The 15144-nt window shown below is 36.8% G+C and overlaps 6 protein-coding genes and 1 long non-coding RNA gene across 14 annotated transcripts in view; 4 read left to right on the plus strand and 3 right to left on the minus strand.

Annotated features, from left to right (window-relative positions):
- LOC105216238 (uncharacterized) overlaps positions 1–4602 on the plus strand; it is a 40545-nt gene extending 35943 nt beyond the window's left edge. For all 8 annotated transcript variants that reach the window (XM_054231207.1, XM_054231210.1, XM_054231208.1 and 5 more), the window contains one exon: positions 1561–4602. In XM_054231207.1, coding sequence (XP_054087182.1) covers positions 1561–3099 — 1539 coding nt within the window. In that variant the 3' untranslated portion in view covers positions 3100–4602. The remainder of the gene's footprint in view (positions 1–1560) is intronic.
- LOC128922001 (uncharacterized) lies at positions 3124–5509 on the minus strand. The gene is made up of 3 exons (XR_008471277.1): positions 5495–5509; positions 3909–5383; positions 3124–3846 (listed from the first exon to the last, which is right to left on the minus strand). It is a non-coding gene; the product is annotated as an uncharacterized LOC128922001 (long non-coding RNA).
- Nipsnap (protein NipSnap) lies at positions 4432–7443 on the plus strand. Its single transcript, XM_011190625.3, has 7 exons — positions 4432–4694; positions 5608–5682; positions 5799–5978; positions 6101–6269; positions 6342–6466; positions 6600–6742; positions 6816–7443. The coding sequence occupies exons 2-7, from the start codon at positions 5633–5635 to the stop codon at positions 6962–6964; spliced, it is 816 nt and encodes a 271-aa protein (XP_011188927.2). The 5' UTR covers positions 4432–4694; positions 5608–5632; the 3' UTR covers positions 6965–7443.
- A 547-nt stretch (positions 7444–7990) lies between these two features.
- Positions 7991–9831, plus strand: LOC105216235 (60S ribosomal export protein NMD3). The gene has a single exon (XM_011190623.3). The coding sequence runs from the start codon at positions 8214–8216 to the stop codon at positions 9765–9767; it is 1554 nt and encodes a 517-aa protein (XP_011188925.1). The 5' UTR covers positions 7991–8213; the 3' UTR covers positions 9768–9831.
- A 36-nt stretch (positions 9832–9867) lies between these two features.
- LOC105216236 (exopolyphosphatase PRUNE1) lies at positions 9868–11153 on the minus strand. The gene is made up of 2 exons (XM_011190624.3): positions 11012–11153; positions 9868–10959 (listed from the first exon to the last, which is right to left on the minus strand). Exons 1-2 carry the CDS (start codon positions 11054–11056, stop codon positions 9868–9870), a joined length of 1137 nt encoding a protein of 378 aa, XP_011188926.2. The 5' UTR covers positions 11057–11153.
- Positions 11154–11357: 204 nt separating this feature from the next.
- LOC105216234 (transcription initiation factor TFIID subunit 8) lies at positions 11358–12767 on the minus strand. Its single transcript, XM_011190622.3, has 5 exons — positions 12431–12767; positions 12088–12374; positions 11880–12027; positions 11684–11812; positions 11358–11611 (listed from the first exon to the last, which is right to left on the minus strand). The coding sequence occupies exons 1-5, from the start codon at positions 12570–12572 to the stop codon at positions 11358–11360; spliced, it is 960 nt and encodes a 319-aa protein (XP_011188924.2). The 5' UTR covers positions 12573–12767.
- An 89-nt stretch (positions 12768–12856) lies between these two features.
- LOC105216233 (E3 ubiquitin-protein ligase RMND5A) lies at positions 12857–15088 on the plus strand. The gene is made up of 4 exons (XM_011190620.3): positions 12857–12989; positions 13095–13570; positions 13629–14410; positions 14488–15088. Exons 2-4 carry the CDS (start codon positions 13312–13314, stop codon positions 14758–14760), a joined length of 1314 nt encoding a protein of 437 aa, XP_011188922.1. The 5' UTR covers positions 12857–12989; positions 13095–13311; the 3' UTR covers positions 14761–15088.
- Positions 15089–15144: the final 56 nt, after the last annotated feature.

A 15144-nucleotide genomic window follows, 5' to 3' on the forward strand; every position in this document is an offset into this window, starting at 1 on the left:
CCTGATAACACGGATAAAAATGGGCGAAATCGGTTCACAACCGCGACTACTTTCCTATATAACTCAATTTTGAATTCCATCTGATTCGTTCACTTTATAATATATAGATTAGGAACCAATGTAGATAGCGGAATAAAACTTTACACAAATAGTGTATATCATCTCTGGCTTTAACTTTTCAAGGCCCCAGATATCGAATATGAAGAACTCAGTGACTTATTATAATTTTTCAACCAAAAAAATCTGTAAATCTCTCAGATATTTTAATGTACTTAAGAGAGAATATTTTTCTTCTAATGTGTGTATTTGTACCAAAAATGGTTAAAATCGGGTCATAACTTCCGCTAGCTTTCATATACCTAATTATAGGGTTTTCAAAAATAAGGTGGGTTCCGCATATATCGGTTAATTTGTGAGATATCTTCTCAAAATTAAGTGCGTGTATAGTCTTGAATATAATTTACCTTGTTGGTGAAAATGAGTGAAATCGGTTCAAGAATTAGCTCAGCCCCCATATACTATATGTGGTAATTTGCGTTAATCTAGTGCACTTTATGCCGAATATATGGCTCAAATTGTGTGTTATCTTAATAAAAATATATCAAGAAATTGCGAGAGTATAAACTGTGGTTGCACCCGAACTTAGCCTTTCCTTACTTGTTTTTATTTTTTATTTTTTAAAACTTAAGTTTTGAAATCAATCCTTGTAGTAAAAGGTTTTTTATGTGTATATAGAATTTCTCAACCAAAGCAAGGAGTGTAATACAGAAAACATATTAACAACCAGGCGTTGTTTGAATATTTGGTATACGATAGCTTGTTCGATTCGCTACTTACGCTTTAATATTTTGATTGAAAATGTTAACAATGTTTGTAAACTAGCACAGTATGTCCATATTTATAGTCTGTACTGCTGGAAATTAATTTGCTGTTGCTAATTGTATTAGATTTAGCAATCTGATTAAAATTAGATGAAGTAATAAATAAACTAATGCTTTTAGCTTTCAAATTCACACTAAGCTTATAACAGACATGGCATGAATATTTCTTCTATTAGCTGAGTTCCGGTAGTACATGGTTAAAGTTTTTGGCAGGTCACAATTGGTTGACTGGAATTACAACTTTCAGCATATAATATATGTACAATAAATTGATTCGAAATCATCGTTATCAGGCAGGTTCTGTAATTCACTTCCGAGTGAAACTCAAGCAAATTGACTTTCAATCCGATATTTAGTATATTTCGTGTACTGAATTTCGATTATACTTTTCAAATTCCACACTTTTTTTTCACTTTCACTCGGATTGCAGAATCTGCCTGTATATATTATTTTTTAACGACTCTCCGTTTGGCATTTCTCGTTTAGTGCACGTTGCACCACCGGAACACAGCTATAAACTTGAAGTTTCCTCTTAATGCATGCTAATTCTATTACTCTGTAATATTACCCAAAAAAAACTTCGTTAAATTAAAACAAGTTATAGCTGTTGTTGTTGTTGTTCATAAGTTTTTTTTTTTCAAATTGTATATTAACCTTAAACTTACTTGAAAATTTTCAGAATATAAATATAAATCAATTTGGACTCGTGTGCTACTATTGTTGTGCGCAATGCGCCAGCCCCAAAGAACTGTTTGAGGAACATTGGCAAGCAACGGTTTGCACGAAATACGATGCGAAAAAACCTTTACGCTTTCGTTTAGGCATACAGCTAAAATGCGCGCATTGTCTTGCGTTTGTGGGCAATAGTCAGCAATTGATGAAACATATGAAGGAGGTGCACAAGGCAACAAAATATGTAGCCGCCGATCCACACGCCACAGGTGCCGGCCTAACGTGCGGCCATTGTGGTTATCATAGTCACACATTGCTGCATTTGGCACAGCATACGACACGTATGCGTCATAAACCCTTCGATCTGAAAACCATCACAATTGCACAGTTAGAGAAACTTAAAGCGCTCGGTACGCCTTTAAGTTATGTGCACTGTCTCAGTTGCATGGAATTGCTGGCCGATCAAGCGGCCTACGAGGCACATGTCTTGGCGCGCGCCAATGTGTGCGATAACAACAAATCGCAAAAGCTCGTTAATAAGCTGATCTATGCTTGTCCGTTTTGTGCGTACACATCACAAAATGAGATTATAGTATTACGTCACATGATCGAACATTATAGCGGTTTCAAGCGTTGCTATTTTTGCACACAACCACAAGCCACATTCAACGGTTACATGCAACACTGTTACTCGGATCATCGCGAGGAAATCAAAAATTTCTGCGTAATCTTTACGATTCATGAAATTAGTAAATACTTGCAACAGTTATTGGTCGTATTCCCCAATGGCTTAACTTTCAACTTGAACAATCTACGTTTAGTACAAGGTCTGCGTGATTACGGTAATAAACATATAAAACAACTATATGAGGAAATACAAAAGACGTCACAGCAACCGCCGATACCGCGTCTATCGCTCGGCCGTTTGGTAGCGAAAAAATGCAGCGAGGCAAAAATGTCTCCAACAGCAACAAAAGAAAGCGCATCGGTCTCAACGGCGGCCGCTTTACAGCTAGCGGGCAATAATGTCAAGCAACTACAAACTGCATTTAAAGCGCAAAAAATCATGAAACGACGCAGCACAATTGCATTGGGTAGAGATGAGGCGGCAATTACACACCTTGCAATGAATTCACCGACGGTTGATGCTAGAACAGCGCGCCTATTTAATGTTAAAAAACGCAAAATACAACATAACCTCGATTTGTTGCCACCACCCACAGCAACAATTACAATACCAACGGCTACCACTAACAGCGTACCGCGTGATCCACTAAGTCTAAGTGATAATGAAACGGAACCACAACCATTTAGCTACTATGGTCAAACACCGGAGCCCATAGATTTCAGCAAAGTTTTCATAAAAATCGCTGCAGCCAATACCGTTGAGACCAAAATCAATATATCCAAATTCAAATTGTTGTACAACATAGCGCCGCGTGTACTGGTGACACCAACTGATATGACAAAGTACTGCAAGCCAAGTGTAGTGCAAGCAAAATATGTGAAACCATGTCCGGCGAGTCACAAAATCAGATACACTTGAGTGGTTTAAGCACATTACATACAATGTGTGTGTGGTGGTTATTTGGTGTATAAAGTTAATTATGAGATTAAGCACATATTAATGTGTCGTTGTGGTTTCGTGTTTATTTTAAGCAACTAAATTATATTACAAAATTTAACTACACATAAGCGCAGTGGCAGGCTACCGCTACTCAATGCATAATGTATAAGTAGCGTACAAATGTGAAATAAGTACTTTAAAAAAGTTGCTTATTTAAGTATTTTTTATATAATTTAAATTCCTATTTTTTATAGTAAAGCGTCAAGAAAAGACTTACATACATACATACATACAATTTTGTAAATACCGCTTAGGAACTGATTAATTATAGTCCAACTTTAGAAAGATATGAAAGTATTACAATTATATTTAGGTCTAAGGTAACGTGATTATTATCAAATAACTTGAATACAAATATACGTATACTAAAAATAAAAATATATAAGTACTTATGTATAAATCAAAATGTACGTATGTAGATACATGCAATGAAAGTTCGTTGGAAAGTTTGTAACGCTTAGTTGGTAAACATTGTTCTTGTTTTCTTATATTTCTAATAAAATACAATTATATGTTTAATTAATTTCACTGTAAAATGCAAAATTATACATGAATACATATGTACATAAACATTTATTTATACTTTACGTGCCATTGCTGCTGAATAAAACTGAATTGAAATGAAACGAATGAAACATTGGTTTATAAAGGTTTGCATGCCATGTCCTAATTCAATAAAAGAAATGCTAATTTAAAAAGTGAAACTTTATTGTAATTACTTGTGTTACCTATGTATTTGCAAAATCTGCGTTCTTTGGTACACCTCTCACTATGAAAATTATTAGTAGCGTTTATTAGCCGGTTATAATTTGTTGTACGTCTTGGTTATGTAGATTAAACCATTGGCTCTATTTATCGTAATAATCGCAGCTCCGTTTGAGTCCTTGGACTTGGTCAAATAACTTTTATAAATCTTTCGCAAAGGCGCGCTGTAGTCCGGAATCAACTGTCATAAATAATAAACTCATTGAAATATCCTAAGCTTTCTTGAAATTATCTCGCTTTAATCACAATAATTGAATGCAGATATTCTTTACATTTAATTTATTGTAAAATGCACATACAAATATTTTTTCGAATTAATTTTATATAAAAATACAATTTAAATGAGTTATCATAATTGGCAGCACAGCAAGTGGATTTCATTTTGCACTCAGCTGTCACAGTTGTTGGAGCATCTAATACAAGTTGTTGGCAACGCCAAACAGCTGTCACTTTATTTCGCCGATGTCAATGGTGGTGGAGCAAAAGTGGAGAAAGAATTAAAAGCGAGTGTGATTCTTGTTAGCAGCCGAAAAAGTGGAGCGCTCATAGTAGAAGTTGTTGCAGTTGTTTAATTTTCATAATTTTTTCATTTTAGTCGTGTTTATTTGTACTTTGCTTTGAGTTTAAACAATTTTATAGTTGCTACTGCTGTGAATTCTCCATACTAACGCCGCTATTGCCACAGTTTGGTGCTGTTACCGCACAACGACTTTTTCCTGCATATACGGCATTTAAAAAAAGGGGGAAAGGTAATTGAATTGAAATTTTATAAAAAGAATATCAAACAATTTATTTTGCGAGGCACATACAACTGTATAGCACTATGTACCAGCTGTATTGTATAGCAAAAATATGCTATGTTGAGGACTTGCTGGACAAATTGCGGCGCATTTGGATGCAACTGCTTCAGTACATTTTCGGCTGACAATGTAGTGCGTGATTAGTGATAAGCTAAAAGATTTTTTACCAATACCGAGCTGATATACATATAAATTTACAATTTTGCCATAAAATCAGCAAAACCCCTTCAATGGTAGCTGGCTTACGTACTTATGCACATATGTATGTATGTACGTTTGTACATATTTGTTAAAACAATTTCTATATTATGCACAGACAAAAATAGACTAATGGAAGAGATGAACAACAAAAACACTACACGTCCCGAACAAATGTCGTCAGAAATCAGCAATAATTTAGTATATATGTACATATGTACAAACGTACGTACTAAAGCATATATAGCGCGATTTTTCGTTTCTTTTTTTTTACTTTCTCAGATAATATTTGATGCTATACGTGCTGATATAGCGTATATTTACCAAATACGTACACATTTACGTATATATACGTTCTTTTTGTTTGTTTGCATTTATACTTTATTTGTTATGCCGCTGATTATGAGGGACCGAGGTGCAAATTGAAAAACATTTCATAGCTGTAGCAAAGAGAAAAGCGTACGCTGAATTTGTATGGGCCAACAGTGCAGTTGATGGAATTTTCAGTTATATTGAACAATTTTGAAATCTATTTGAAAAAAAAAAATTACCTTAACAATTAGTTATGTGGAGCTTTTTAATTAATCTAGGGAATGTTTTTTTTTTAGAATTTGCTTTGTTGTTACTTGTGTATTTTATTCTATTTTATTGTTTTTTATTGCAGATTTTAACAAACAAAGCCAAGCAAAATGATTAAATTAAAGAATTTATCGAATGTTGTCAACAACACAACAGTACGGTAAGCGACATTATTTATAGCTATTTTATCTATTTATTAGTATACAAGATAAATAAAATATACTAATTGTTGTTTTTATTAACGTTTTTTTGTTGTTTTTTTTGTATATTTAATAGCGCCATAGCTACCTCAGCACCACTCAACGACGCCGACTCATGGTTTTCCAAGTTGTTGGTGCGTAAAATTGAGCCAACTAAAGAATCGCACAGCCGCATGCTTAGTGATAAGGAAATCATTTATGCCTTGCATACGCACAATGTACGTCCCGGTTATATGGATGATTATTTGAAAAATTAGTGAGTATACTATTTGTGCAATCATTGAATTTAATGACGTCCACTGACGTACATCCATACGTATGTATGTATATATTTATTTGTTTGATTGTGAATGACTGTTTTATTTTTAAACAATTTAGCAAAACCTCAGTACAGCTGGTGAATGATAAGAAGGCGAATTTGTCGTGTAATTTGGTCGCATCATGGACCGTACATGTTGGTGATATGGATCAATGTTTGCATTTATGGAAATACACTGGTGGTTTTGAGAAGATTGATATTGCCAAGGAAGATTTATGGCATGATGAGGTTATTTTGGCATATAACTACATATATTGAGTATTGTTTATTAAAAATAACTAACCTGAAATATATTTGCAGGAGTATGTGAGTTTAATGAATGAGCGCATTAAATACTTACGTTCACGTCATTTACAATATCTGCTGGCATTCAGTTATTGGCCGAAAATCGATTTTCGTTCAGACAAACATATCTACGAAATGCGGTACGTTCGTGTTATTTTTAGTTTTATTTACAAGAAAAATAATTACAAATCCACTAAATTTAAAGCGCTGGCTACAAAGGCCTTCGGCTCGTTCGTGATATACATATATTTGAATAATTTTATATTCCTACAGTTCATATCGTCTAAAACCTGGCACAATGATCGAGTGGGGCAACAATTGGGCGCGTGCCATTAACTTCCGTAAACATAACAACGAAGCTTTTGCTGGTTTCTTCTCGCAAGTTGGCCGGCTTTACAATGTGCATCATATTTGGTGTATGTATACTGCAGTTTTTATTTTAAATTATGCCAATCAATTACTTACTATAAATTACTATGCTATCCGCAGGCTATAAATCCTTATTGGATCGCAAGGAGACGCGTGAAGCTGCTTGGCGTTCACCCGGTTGGGATGAGTGTGTCGCATACACTGTGCCACTTATAAAAGATATGCATACACGCATTTTAGCACCAACTGAGTTCTCGCCAACACAGTAGTGCAAACGTAAACATATATACTACTATACATATTGGTTACAAATAGCAAACTTTTTTAGTGCCTCCTGCAAATTTATTTTTAAGCGACAATTGTGTTTTTGTGCTATGCATACATATAATGCTAACAATTGATAGAGGAAAAGTGAATTTCGTGAACGCACAATATTTAAGCCAACTATACAGTGATGCTTCCACATACATATACATTTAATTGCTTTTATTTTCGAAATTCGTCGTATATTATGTGCTTTTTTTACATTATGCTTAAAGTTTGTGAATTTATTTATTATGTTGTACAGTGTTGCGCTGTCTTTTTGAAGTTATAATTTATAAAAATCAATTCTCAAAGAAATGTCACTACGAATTTTCGTGATAAATTACTTATTGCACATATTTATTTGCCAAGCAAAAGAAAATGTTACACTAAAATCAAAAATTATGAAATTGTTATAAAATCAAATATATCATTAAGAAAAACACTGCATTTTTATTTATTTTGAATTGTTTCATTAGTTGTCAATTTCTATTGCGCGCAATTTTTTGCGTTTCATTAAAAAAATCGCATCGTGCGTACGCCATATAATGTTGAAAACGAAAGGCAATCTGAATTGCTTACAGCAGGTCTCCCATGCACCAGGCACCCAGAAACGTACAGAAGGTGTCTGCGCCAGGCAGTGGCGTTGCCAACTCCACACATTTTTTGTTCCACACCAGTGCTGCCAACTGCATATCTGTGTTCCACACAAGTGTTGCCAATTAGCTAGCATCTATAAATATCGTTGGCAACGCAGCGCAACAACACTGCCTGATTATTGCTGTGCGCCTGGTGCAATAGGGAATATCGCATATTGGAATTACCTACCTAAAAATCAAAACAACAACAAATACTTGCATGTAAAATAAAGCAGATATATGTCATACAATTGACATTATTTATTTTCCTTAATTTCTTGATTTCATGAAAATATCTATTGTGCACAATATTTATTAGCATTTCACAATAAACAGCAATTCGCCTCAACAAACTGCGTTGGCAACGCCACAAGTATGTCAATTTCAATTGTGTTGACGCACTGCCAGCTGAGTGCATTTCATTTCTGCACGTGTTTCAAAACAAACGTCTTTAACAAACTGCGCATAAAAATTCACGTTGGCATTATTAAGTGAAGGCAGCAGCGTCGTCGCCAAATACTAAATACTTACTTTTGTTTTAGTTCGTTTTCTATTTAAAATATACATAAACCACAGCATGGAGTACATAGAGCCTTCTACACTGCCTAGCAAAACCAGCATGATCTTGTGTTGTGAATGTGGCGTGCCCATCGAGCCAAATCCTTCAAATATGTGTGTAACATGTCTGCGCAATCATGTAGACATCACAGAGAACATACCGAAACAGGCTGTATTGCATTTCTGTCGCAACTGTGAGCGCTACTTGCAGCCGCCCGGTGAGTGGGTATCCGCAGCGCTGGAGTCGCGCGAATTGCTGGCTTTGTGTTTGAAAAAGTTGAAAGGCTTAAAAGCAGTCAAGCTGGTGGATGCCGGTTTCGTCTGGACGGAGCCACATTCCAAACGCATAAAAGTCAAATTGACGGTGCATGGCGAAATTAATGGTGGCACCGTATTGCAACAAGTGTTCATCGTGGAATTCACAGTGCAGAATCAAATGTGTGATGATTGTCATCGTACCGAGGCGAAAGATTTCTGGCATTGCTTAGTGCAGGTGCGACAACGTGCTGAGAACAAGAAGACCTTCTACTATTTGGAGCAGCTTATTTTGAAGCACAAAGCGCATGAAAACACGTTGGGCATTAAGCCATTGCACGGTGGTTTGGATTTCTATTATGCGAATTTCAATCACGCCAAGAAAATGGTTGACTTCTTGCAGTATATGGTGCCGGTTAAGGTGACCACGTCCAAACGTTTGATTTCGCATGATATACACAGCAACAATTTCAACTACAAATACACATGGTCGGTGGAAATAGCGCCCTTATCGAAGGACAGTGCAGTTTGTTTGTCCAAGAAGTTGCGTCAACAGCTGGGTAATCTTTCGCCCGTTTGCTTGGTGTATAAAGTGGCCACCGGTATACATTTAATTGATCCAATGACGGCGCAAATATCCGAGTTGCCGGGACAGATGTACTTCCGCAATCCATTCGAGGCGCTGTGTGATCCGAAGCAATTGGTCGAATATGTTGTTATGGATATCGAACCGATCATGGAGAAGGATCGCAAACATGCACCGGGCACTGGACACGTATCTTTTCGCCACGTTTTATGCGACATTTGGGTGGTGCGCTCTTCCGAGTTGGGCATCAATGAGAATACGATACACACACGTTCACATCTTGGTCACTTGCTGAAGGTAGGCGATTCGGTAATGGGCTACAATTTGGGTGAGGCGAATTTAAACAATACCGAATTTGAGAATTTATCTTCGGCGCAAATTCCCGATGTGTTGCTGGTGCGCAAGTGTTATGCCGATCGTCAAACACGTAACAATAGTCGTAATTGGAAGTTGCGCCATTTGGCCGATGAAGCAACGGATGAGCGCAGCAAGCATGACTTCCATGAATTCCTTGAAGATTTAGAAGAGGACGTCGATTACCGTCGACAGATTAACATTTATCGTGATCCTAAAAAAGAACTGCCAGTCGATAGCAATGATAAGCAAGCGGCAAACGATAGTGTGCCACACATTACGCTGGCGGAAATGTTGGAAGATTTAGCGTTGGACTGTGCGGATGATGCCATGGGTGAAGATAATGCTGATGATGTTGCTGGTGGCGAAGAACTTTGAAGAATTGTTATATGTTTAAAATTGAATTTTATCGAGCAACTAATAAAGAAAATTATATCGTGAATCATAAAGTGCGTTAAATAATATGTGTAATGGCAAACTAATTTTGCATTTGGTCGAGTATTTGTTTCACCAGCGGTAAAATATGTTTGCGTGTGGCTTTGATGTTACCCATTTTGTAGAAGCAACCGTCGAGAAAATCGCAATGCTCATAATGCTGTAAACAAAGCGCTGGTTCAGTGGTTGCCCAAAGCTTTTCACGTATCGTTTGACACAATCCAATGTTTTTAAAGTCTACTAAACCAATATCACGTCGCACAGCACCATTTTCGACTAACATACCCATTAGCAATACAATTGCCGCATTTGTTTCTACTGCGAAGGCTTTAACCGCCGCCGCGGCATCTGGTTTCTTTATAAATTCTTGCACTAACAACGGAAAACCTGGTATGGCAATAATTACACTGCCATCACGATTCGTAAGTACTTTTAAATCTTTGCGTAAAAGTTGCATTGCTGTTAAGCTGCTTATATCGGCGCGTGCCGCCACTAGCGTGTCGAATAATTTCGTGCGCGCTATTAATGGTTTGCCATTTGATAGCTTAATCAGCAATTCTTCAAGTTTGCCACAAATCTCAATATCTTTAGGTGTCGCACGATTTGCTGCCTCACTGAAATTTACCGTATCTAGCACTATTGTGCTGCGCAGCAACGTGTAAAGTGTCACCTGTGCAGCTGCATCTGCAGGCGTTGTCACAGTAGTAGACTTAAGCAACTCTTCGGCTATTAACGTCGCACACGAACCCACTAATTCTATATGTAGTTTGCAATCATTTGTTAGGTGTGCTGCATCATCAAATGTGCGATGATCAAAAACTTCCAGACAACGCGTAGCGAAGGGACTAACATGATGATCTACTAAAATAAACTCACTGCGTGCTAAAAAGTCCTGCTGTAGATCATCGCGAAAAGTTAAATGCTCAACAGCAATTGCATGTTGGCGGAAAACGTAATGCACTTCTGTTTTAAGCGCGTAATCGCGACGTGGTATATTGAGCACTGGCAGAAATTTACGCTTGATTTGGCTATTGGTGGTCGCATTTTGTTGTTGATAATGGTAGGCAAGTGTGACGGCACACACGGCGGAGTCCAAATCGCACGATTCATTGCCCAAAACAATGCAAACGGGCTCCTATGGAATTATATTATTAAAATTTTTGTATATTAAACGCTTAAATACATACTGCCGAATTGACAAATCTGCGAGTTTGCTTCAAGAAATTTAGCATGTTTGTGTAAAATGTAACAATATTCTTCGCTTTTCACTAAATTTAAAACTATTAATTGATAACTACAATTTTTACTGCTTTCTCTGCAATTTCGTGGCGGTAACTGTAAGCAACAACAGCCGGTGGAGTAACAGCTGATACAAAATTGCGACGCTGTAGTTTAGCAAAATGTGACGCCGTCGTTTTAAACGTCAGTATATCACAAATGAGCTAACAAAGTACTGCAAATATTAATAATTTTAGTTTTTTTTGTACTAAAGTATATGTTTTATGAAAGTATTAAATAAATTAATAAAATTAGTTAGTTTCCACTACTTGTAGATGAAGCAGTTGCAGCGGCGACAAGCAATGCGGGATCTGGTTTTGCGCGTTTAGGCAGTGTTGCTGCCCTCAGATATGGATTATCTATATTCGGATTCTCTAAAATCGCCTTATTAGTGGTGGAATTAGGTTTAATGTCATTTTCGGGCTTCACATCCTTTTCACTTTTTGTCTCGGCTTTCATTTCGCCATCACCATCATCTTCAGCGCCGCTTTCATTTTCGTCATTTTCATCTATAACAAAGAAATTCATTAGAATGTGAATTAGCTTGAATAAAATTAGATAAATTCCTTTAAAATGCTTACCCTTGGATGTTACATCCTCTGTACGGTTTGCCACCAAGTAGTGATACTCCAATTCTTCAAAATCAAATACTTGATCTGTTGGATTCAATGCGGCCAGATATGGTGGGAATGCGGGTTTGCAGGCAATTACTGTGACACATTTAAAAAAAATATATTTCCAACACAAATAAAGAAAACTTAAAGCTATTTTACTCACAAGGAAACATGTTGTCTTCATTATCGAAAAGACTGTGCGTTTCGGATGTCTTCGAAAGAAATTTTGTTAGCGCCTTTTCAACATCACGTTTTTGTGTAGCTGCCTTTTCACGTATAGCTTCGTACTCGGTGACAGGTTGTTTGTGTGTCTAAAAACGAGCCATTAATATAATTAATAAAATTTAAGTGGAACAATTGAATTTCTTTACCGGCGTTCGCACATACGCGTGTGGATCAGGTAAAGAGGGCAAATAGTTCGGCACATGTGGTGGATGTGAAGATTTCGTGCCCGCTTGTAGTAGATTTAATTGCTTTTGTTGTGATGCTTGTGACGGCATTGGTATTATCTGGCGACCGTCGCGTTTTGCAAAAGCTTCAATGCCCTGCATAGATATGCCCATATTGACAAGTGATACAATCACATCACCTATTACTGGTATGGTACGTCCGGAAAGTTCACAGAAACTTCGTGCTGATTGCCCAACCTCCACAAGTACTAAAAGCGATAAATTGCTTTAATTCGATAGAAATGTTAATTAATTATGAGCTTACAGCTTTGTAGCATCTCAGTAAGCGTTTCCAGGCACTCCTTGTCAACGCTGTCAAAACCTTTTTCCATTAAAATTTGTGATACCGCCAAGCACAGTATCTTGCGGCGCGGATTAGAAGATTGCGCGGAATCAGCTTTATCCATTTTAAATAGTTTATGTTACTATTTTCTTTAATTGATGTCGAATTGTTGAACTTTTGTTTACAAAATGATTTCGGCGTATGCTGCTTCTTTTTTGTGACACAGGTCACAATAGAAATATGTTTGGAATTGCCAACCATATGCGGCACTTTTTAGTGTAAAATATATTTGGTTCAAATTAAAAATAAATTTACTTTTTGTATTTATATTGCTGCATTAAGGATTACGATAAAATGTGTTATCCACAGATATATATATATATATATGAATATATATTATTTTCCGTTTGAGTTTCATAAAAAAACATTTTCCAATTTCATGTAAATATTACATCTGGCATTACGACGAATTGTGATCAAAGCAAGAAATGTGAAAACCAGTCGATTCTTCTTCAGCAAAGAAAAGTAAACGCAGTAGCAGGTAAGAAAAACAAATAATTTCTAATATTTTTATGGTTACAAATACCATTTTGTTGCTAAATATGTAATTTTAAATATTATTTTTTTAAATTTGTTATTTTTATAGAAAAAGTAGCAACGGAACATTCAAATACATACATCTTCGGAGTATATTGCAGCAGTGTTGTGCAGATAAGAATAACCAAATACGCAGACACAAAGGAAATTGAAGAAAAACAGTTGTGTTATTTTTTTTTTCGAATATTGTCCCAGAAATCAACACGCAATAAACGCAACGTAAAACAAATAATAATTAAACGCATACTGATAGTGACATCGTCAAAATGCAAAACGCTGATGTAGAGGCCGTGAACGCAGTAGGCAAAGAACTGGATCGCGTTATATATAAATTGAAAGATATACGTGAAAATGCTGCAGCCGAGATCGCCGATGTTGCTACACTGCTGCAAGAGTTGATGAAAGTGCTAAACAAAGCAGAGCAAGAAATGACAGGCACTATAAATACAAGCACCCAAGTGGATGCACCCTCCGATGTAGATGATCCGATGGCCGATGAAGCTGATATGCAAGTCGAAATGGAACGTAAGTTGCAACGCACCATCTACTTTATTTGAGTTAGTACAAATTCTCTCTCTTACAGCTGCAAAACCACGACTCAATGAAGTGCAAGTCAAACATGTGCTGGACACACTACAGAAAGCCAACGAAAAGTTGCAACGAATATCAGCAGAGCATCGTGATTTGCACGGTGCCGTCTCCAAAGTGGGCAAAGTAATCGATCGCAATTTCGTTTCGGACTTCACGGCTACAACGCGTGTTGATGCATTACAAGATGAAGAGAACTTAATGTTGCTAAATAAAGTTATGGCCAAGCATTATTGCCGACAAGGCATGGATGATGTGGCGCGTTTGTTGATCAAAGAATCGGGCATGCCCGAAGAAATGGCACAAGAAGTGTTTGACTCTGAGAGTAGCTTTGCAGAGATTTACCGCATTTGGAAGGGTATACAACAGCAGGAGTTGGGACCGGCACTGGAGTGGGCAACACGCTACTCCGAAGAATTGATTGCCAAAAATTCAACACTCGAATTCAAATTACACCGTTTAGCATTTTTGCAAATAATGTCGCGTGGCATTAGCGCACAAGCCGAGGCGATTGCATATGCACGCAAGAATTTCGGCAGGTTTATCGATCGTTTCGAACACGAAATACCAAATTTAATGGGTTGCTTCATATACTTGCCCATGGGCATTGATAATTCACCGTATAAGCATTTGATCTCGCCACAGGTGTGGATGGAGGCATCATATGTGTTCATGAAGGATGCGTGTCATACCTTGGGTATTAGCAAGAATTCGGCACTATCAGTTGTGATTAATGCGGGCTGTACAGCGTTGCCGGCGTTACTCAACATTAAGCAGGTTGGTATTTCTATATTACATATCTATTATTTTAATTAAGTTACTAATGTTGTTTTGAACATTCTAAACTCTTTTAGGTAATGCAGTCACGTCAAGTTTTGAGCATTTGGAATGCACGCGACGAGTTGCCAATCGAAATTGATCTTGATCCCGAGTACCGTTACCATTCAATATTCGCATGTCCCATATTACGTCAGCAGACCACAGAAGATAATCCGCCGAAGAAACTAACTTGCGGTCATGTCATCTCCAATGATGCATTACATAAGCTTAGTAATGGGCATATACTCAAATGTCCTTACTGCCCCGTCGAACAGAATGCCGATGATGCTGTACGAATCTACTTTTAGATATAACAGTATACAATGAAGGATTAAACATTTATATTTACAACTAGTACACAAATTCTATGCTTATTTTCGCCCGAAAAAAAACATTAATTAAAAAATTCATTATATTTAGTGTTAAATCATGCTACGAAAATGTGTTTGTGTGTGTGTAGTTTAGTAGAAATGTAAAATAAGCAACCGTAAACTGCTGCAAATCGCTTGCGCAGCCGCAGCTGGTGAAAATTAGTTATATAAGTGCACGTAATTACGGTATTTTAACGCAGCAAAAATATTATATAATATAACGGCGTTTTTTGAGATTAAAAAATGTTTTTGGAAAATCACTAAACGACTTTTAGTTGTTTCAACCAGTCTCCGTTTGTTGTTGTTCTCGCATTATCACTT

Source organism: Zeugodacus cucurbitae, chromosome 5 (genome assembly GCF_028554725.1).
Source record: "Zeugodacus cucurbitae isolate PBARC_wt_2022May chromosome 5, idZeuCucr1.2, whole genome shotgun sequence".
Classification (NCBI taxonomy): Eukaryota; Metazoa; Arthropoda; class Insecta; order Diptera; family Tephritidae; genus Zeugodacus; species Zeugodacus cucurbitae.

What these genes read in the sequence shown, in the direction of transcription:
- LOC105216235 (XM_011190623.3), top strand. Translation starts at nt 8,214, where the DNA reads ATGGAGTACATAGAGCCTTCTACACTGCCTAGCAAAACCAGCATGATC.
- LOC105216236 (XM_011190624.3), bottom strand. Translation starts at nt 11,056, where the DNA reads ATGCTAAATTTCTTGAAGCAAACTCGCAGATTTGTCAATTCGGCA. An exon ending in GCAGATTTGTCAATTCGGCA is followed by an intron (nt 10,960 to 11,011) that starts GTATGTATTTAA and finishes ATAATTCCATAG; the next exon opens with GAGCCCGTTTGCATTGTTTT.
- LOC105216233 (XM_011190620.3), top strand. Translation starts at nt 13,312, where the DNA reads ATGCAAAACGCTGATGTAGAGGCCGTGAACGCAGTAGGCAAAGAACTG. An exon ending in TATGCAAGTCGAAATGGAAC is followed by an intron (nt 13,571 to 13,628) that starts GTAAGTTGCAAC and finishes TCTCTCTTACAG; the next exon opens with CTGCAAAACCACGACTCAAT. An exon ending in CGTTACTCAACATTAAGCAG is followed by an intron (nt 14,411 to 14,487) that starts GTTGGTATTTCT and finishes AAACTCTTTTAG; the next exon opens with GTAATGCAGTCACGTCAAGT.
- Nipsnap (XM_011190625.3), top strand. Translation starts at nt 5,633, where the DNA reads ATGATTAAATTAAAGAATTTATCGAATGTTGTCAACAACACAACAGTA. An exon ending in GTCAACAACACAACAGTACG is followed by an intron (nt 5,683 to 5,798) that starts GTAAGCGACATT and finishes TATATTTAATAG; the next exon opens with CGCCATAGCTACCTCAGCAC. An exon ending in CAATGTGCATCATATTTGGT is followed by an intron (nt 6,743 to 6,815) that starts GTATGTATACTG and finishes TGCTATCCGCAG; the next exon opens with GCTATAAATCCTTATTGGAT.
- LOC105216234 (XM_011190622.3), bottom strand. Translation starts at nt 12,572, where the DNA reads ATGGATAAAGCTGATTCCGCGCAATCTTCTAATCCGCGCCGCAAGATA. An exon ending in TACTGAGATGCTACAAAGCT is followed by an intron (nt 12,375 to 12,430) that starts GTAAGCTCATAA and finishes TATCGCTTTTAG; the next exon opens with TACTTGTGGAGGTTGGGCAA. An exon ending in AGAGGATGTAACATCCAAGG is followed by an intron (nt 11,612 to 11,683) that starts GTAAGCATTTTA and finishes TCTTTGTTATAG; the next exon opens with ATGAAAATGACGAAAATGAA.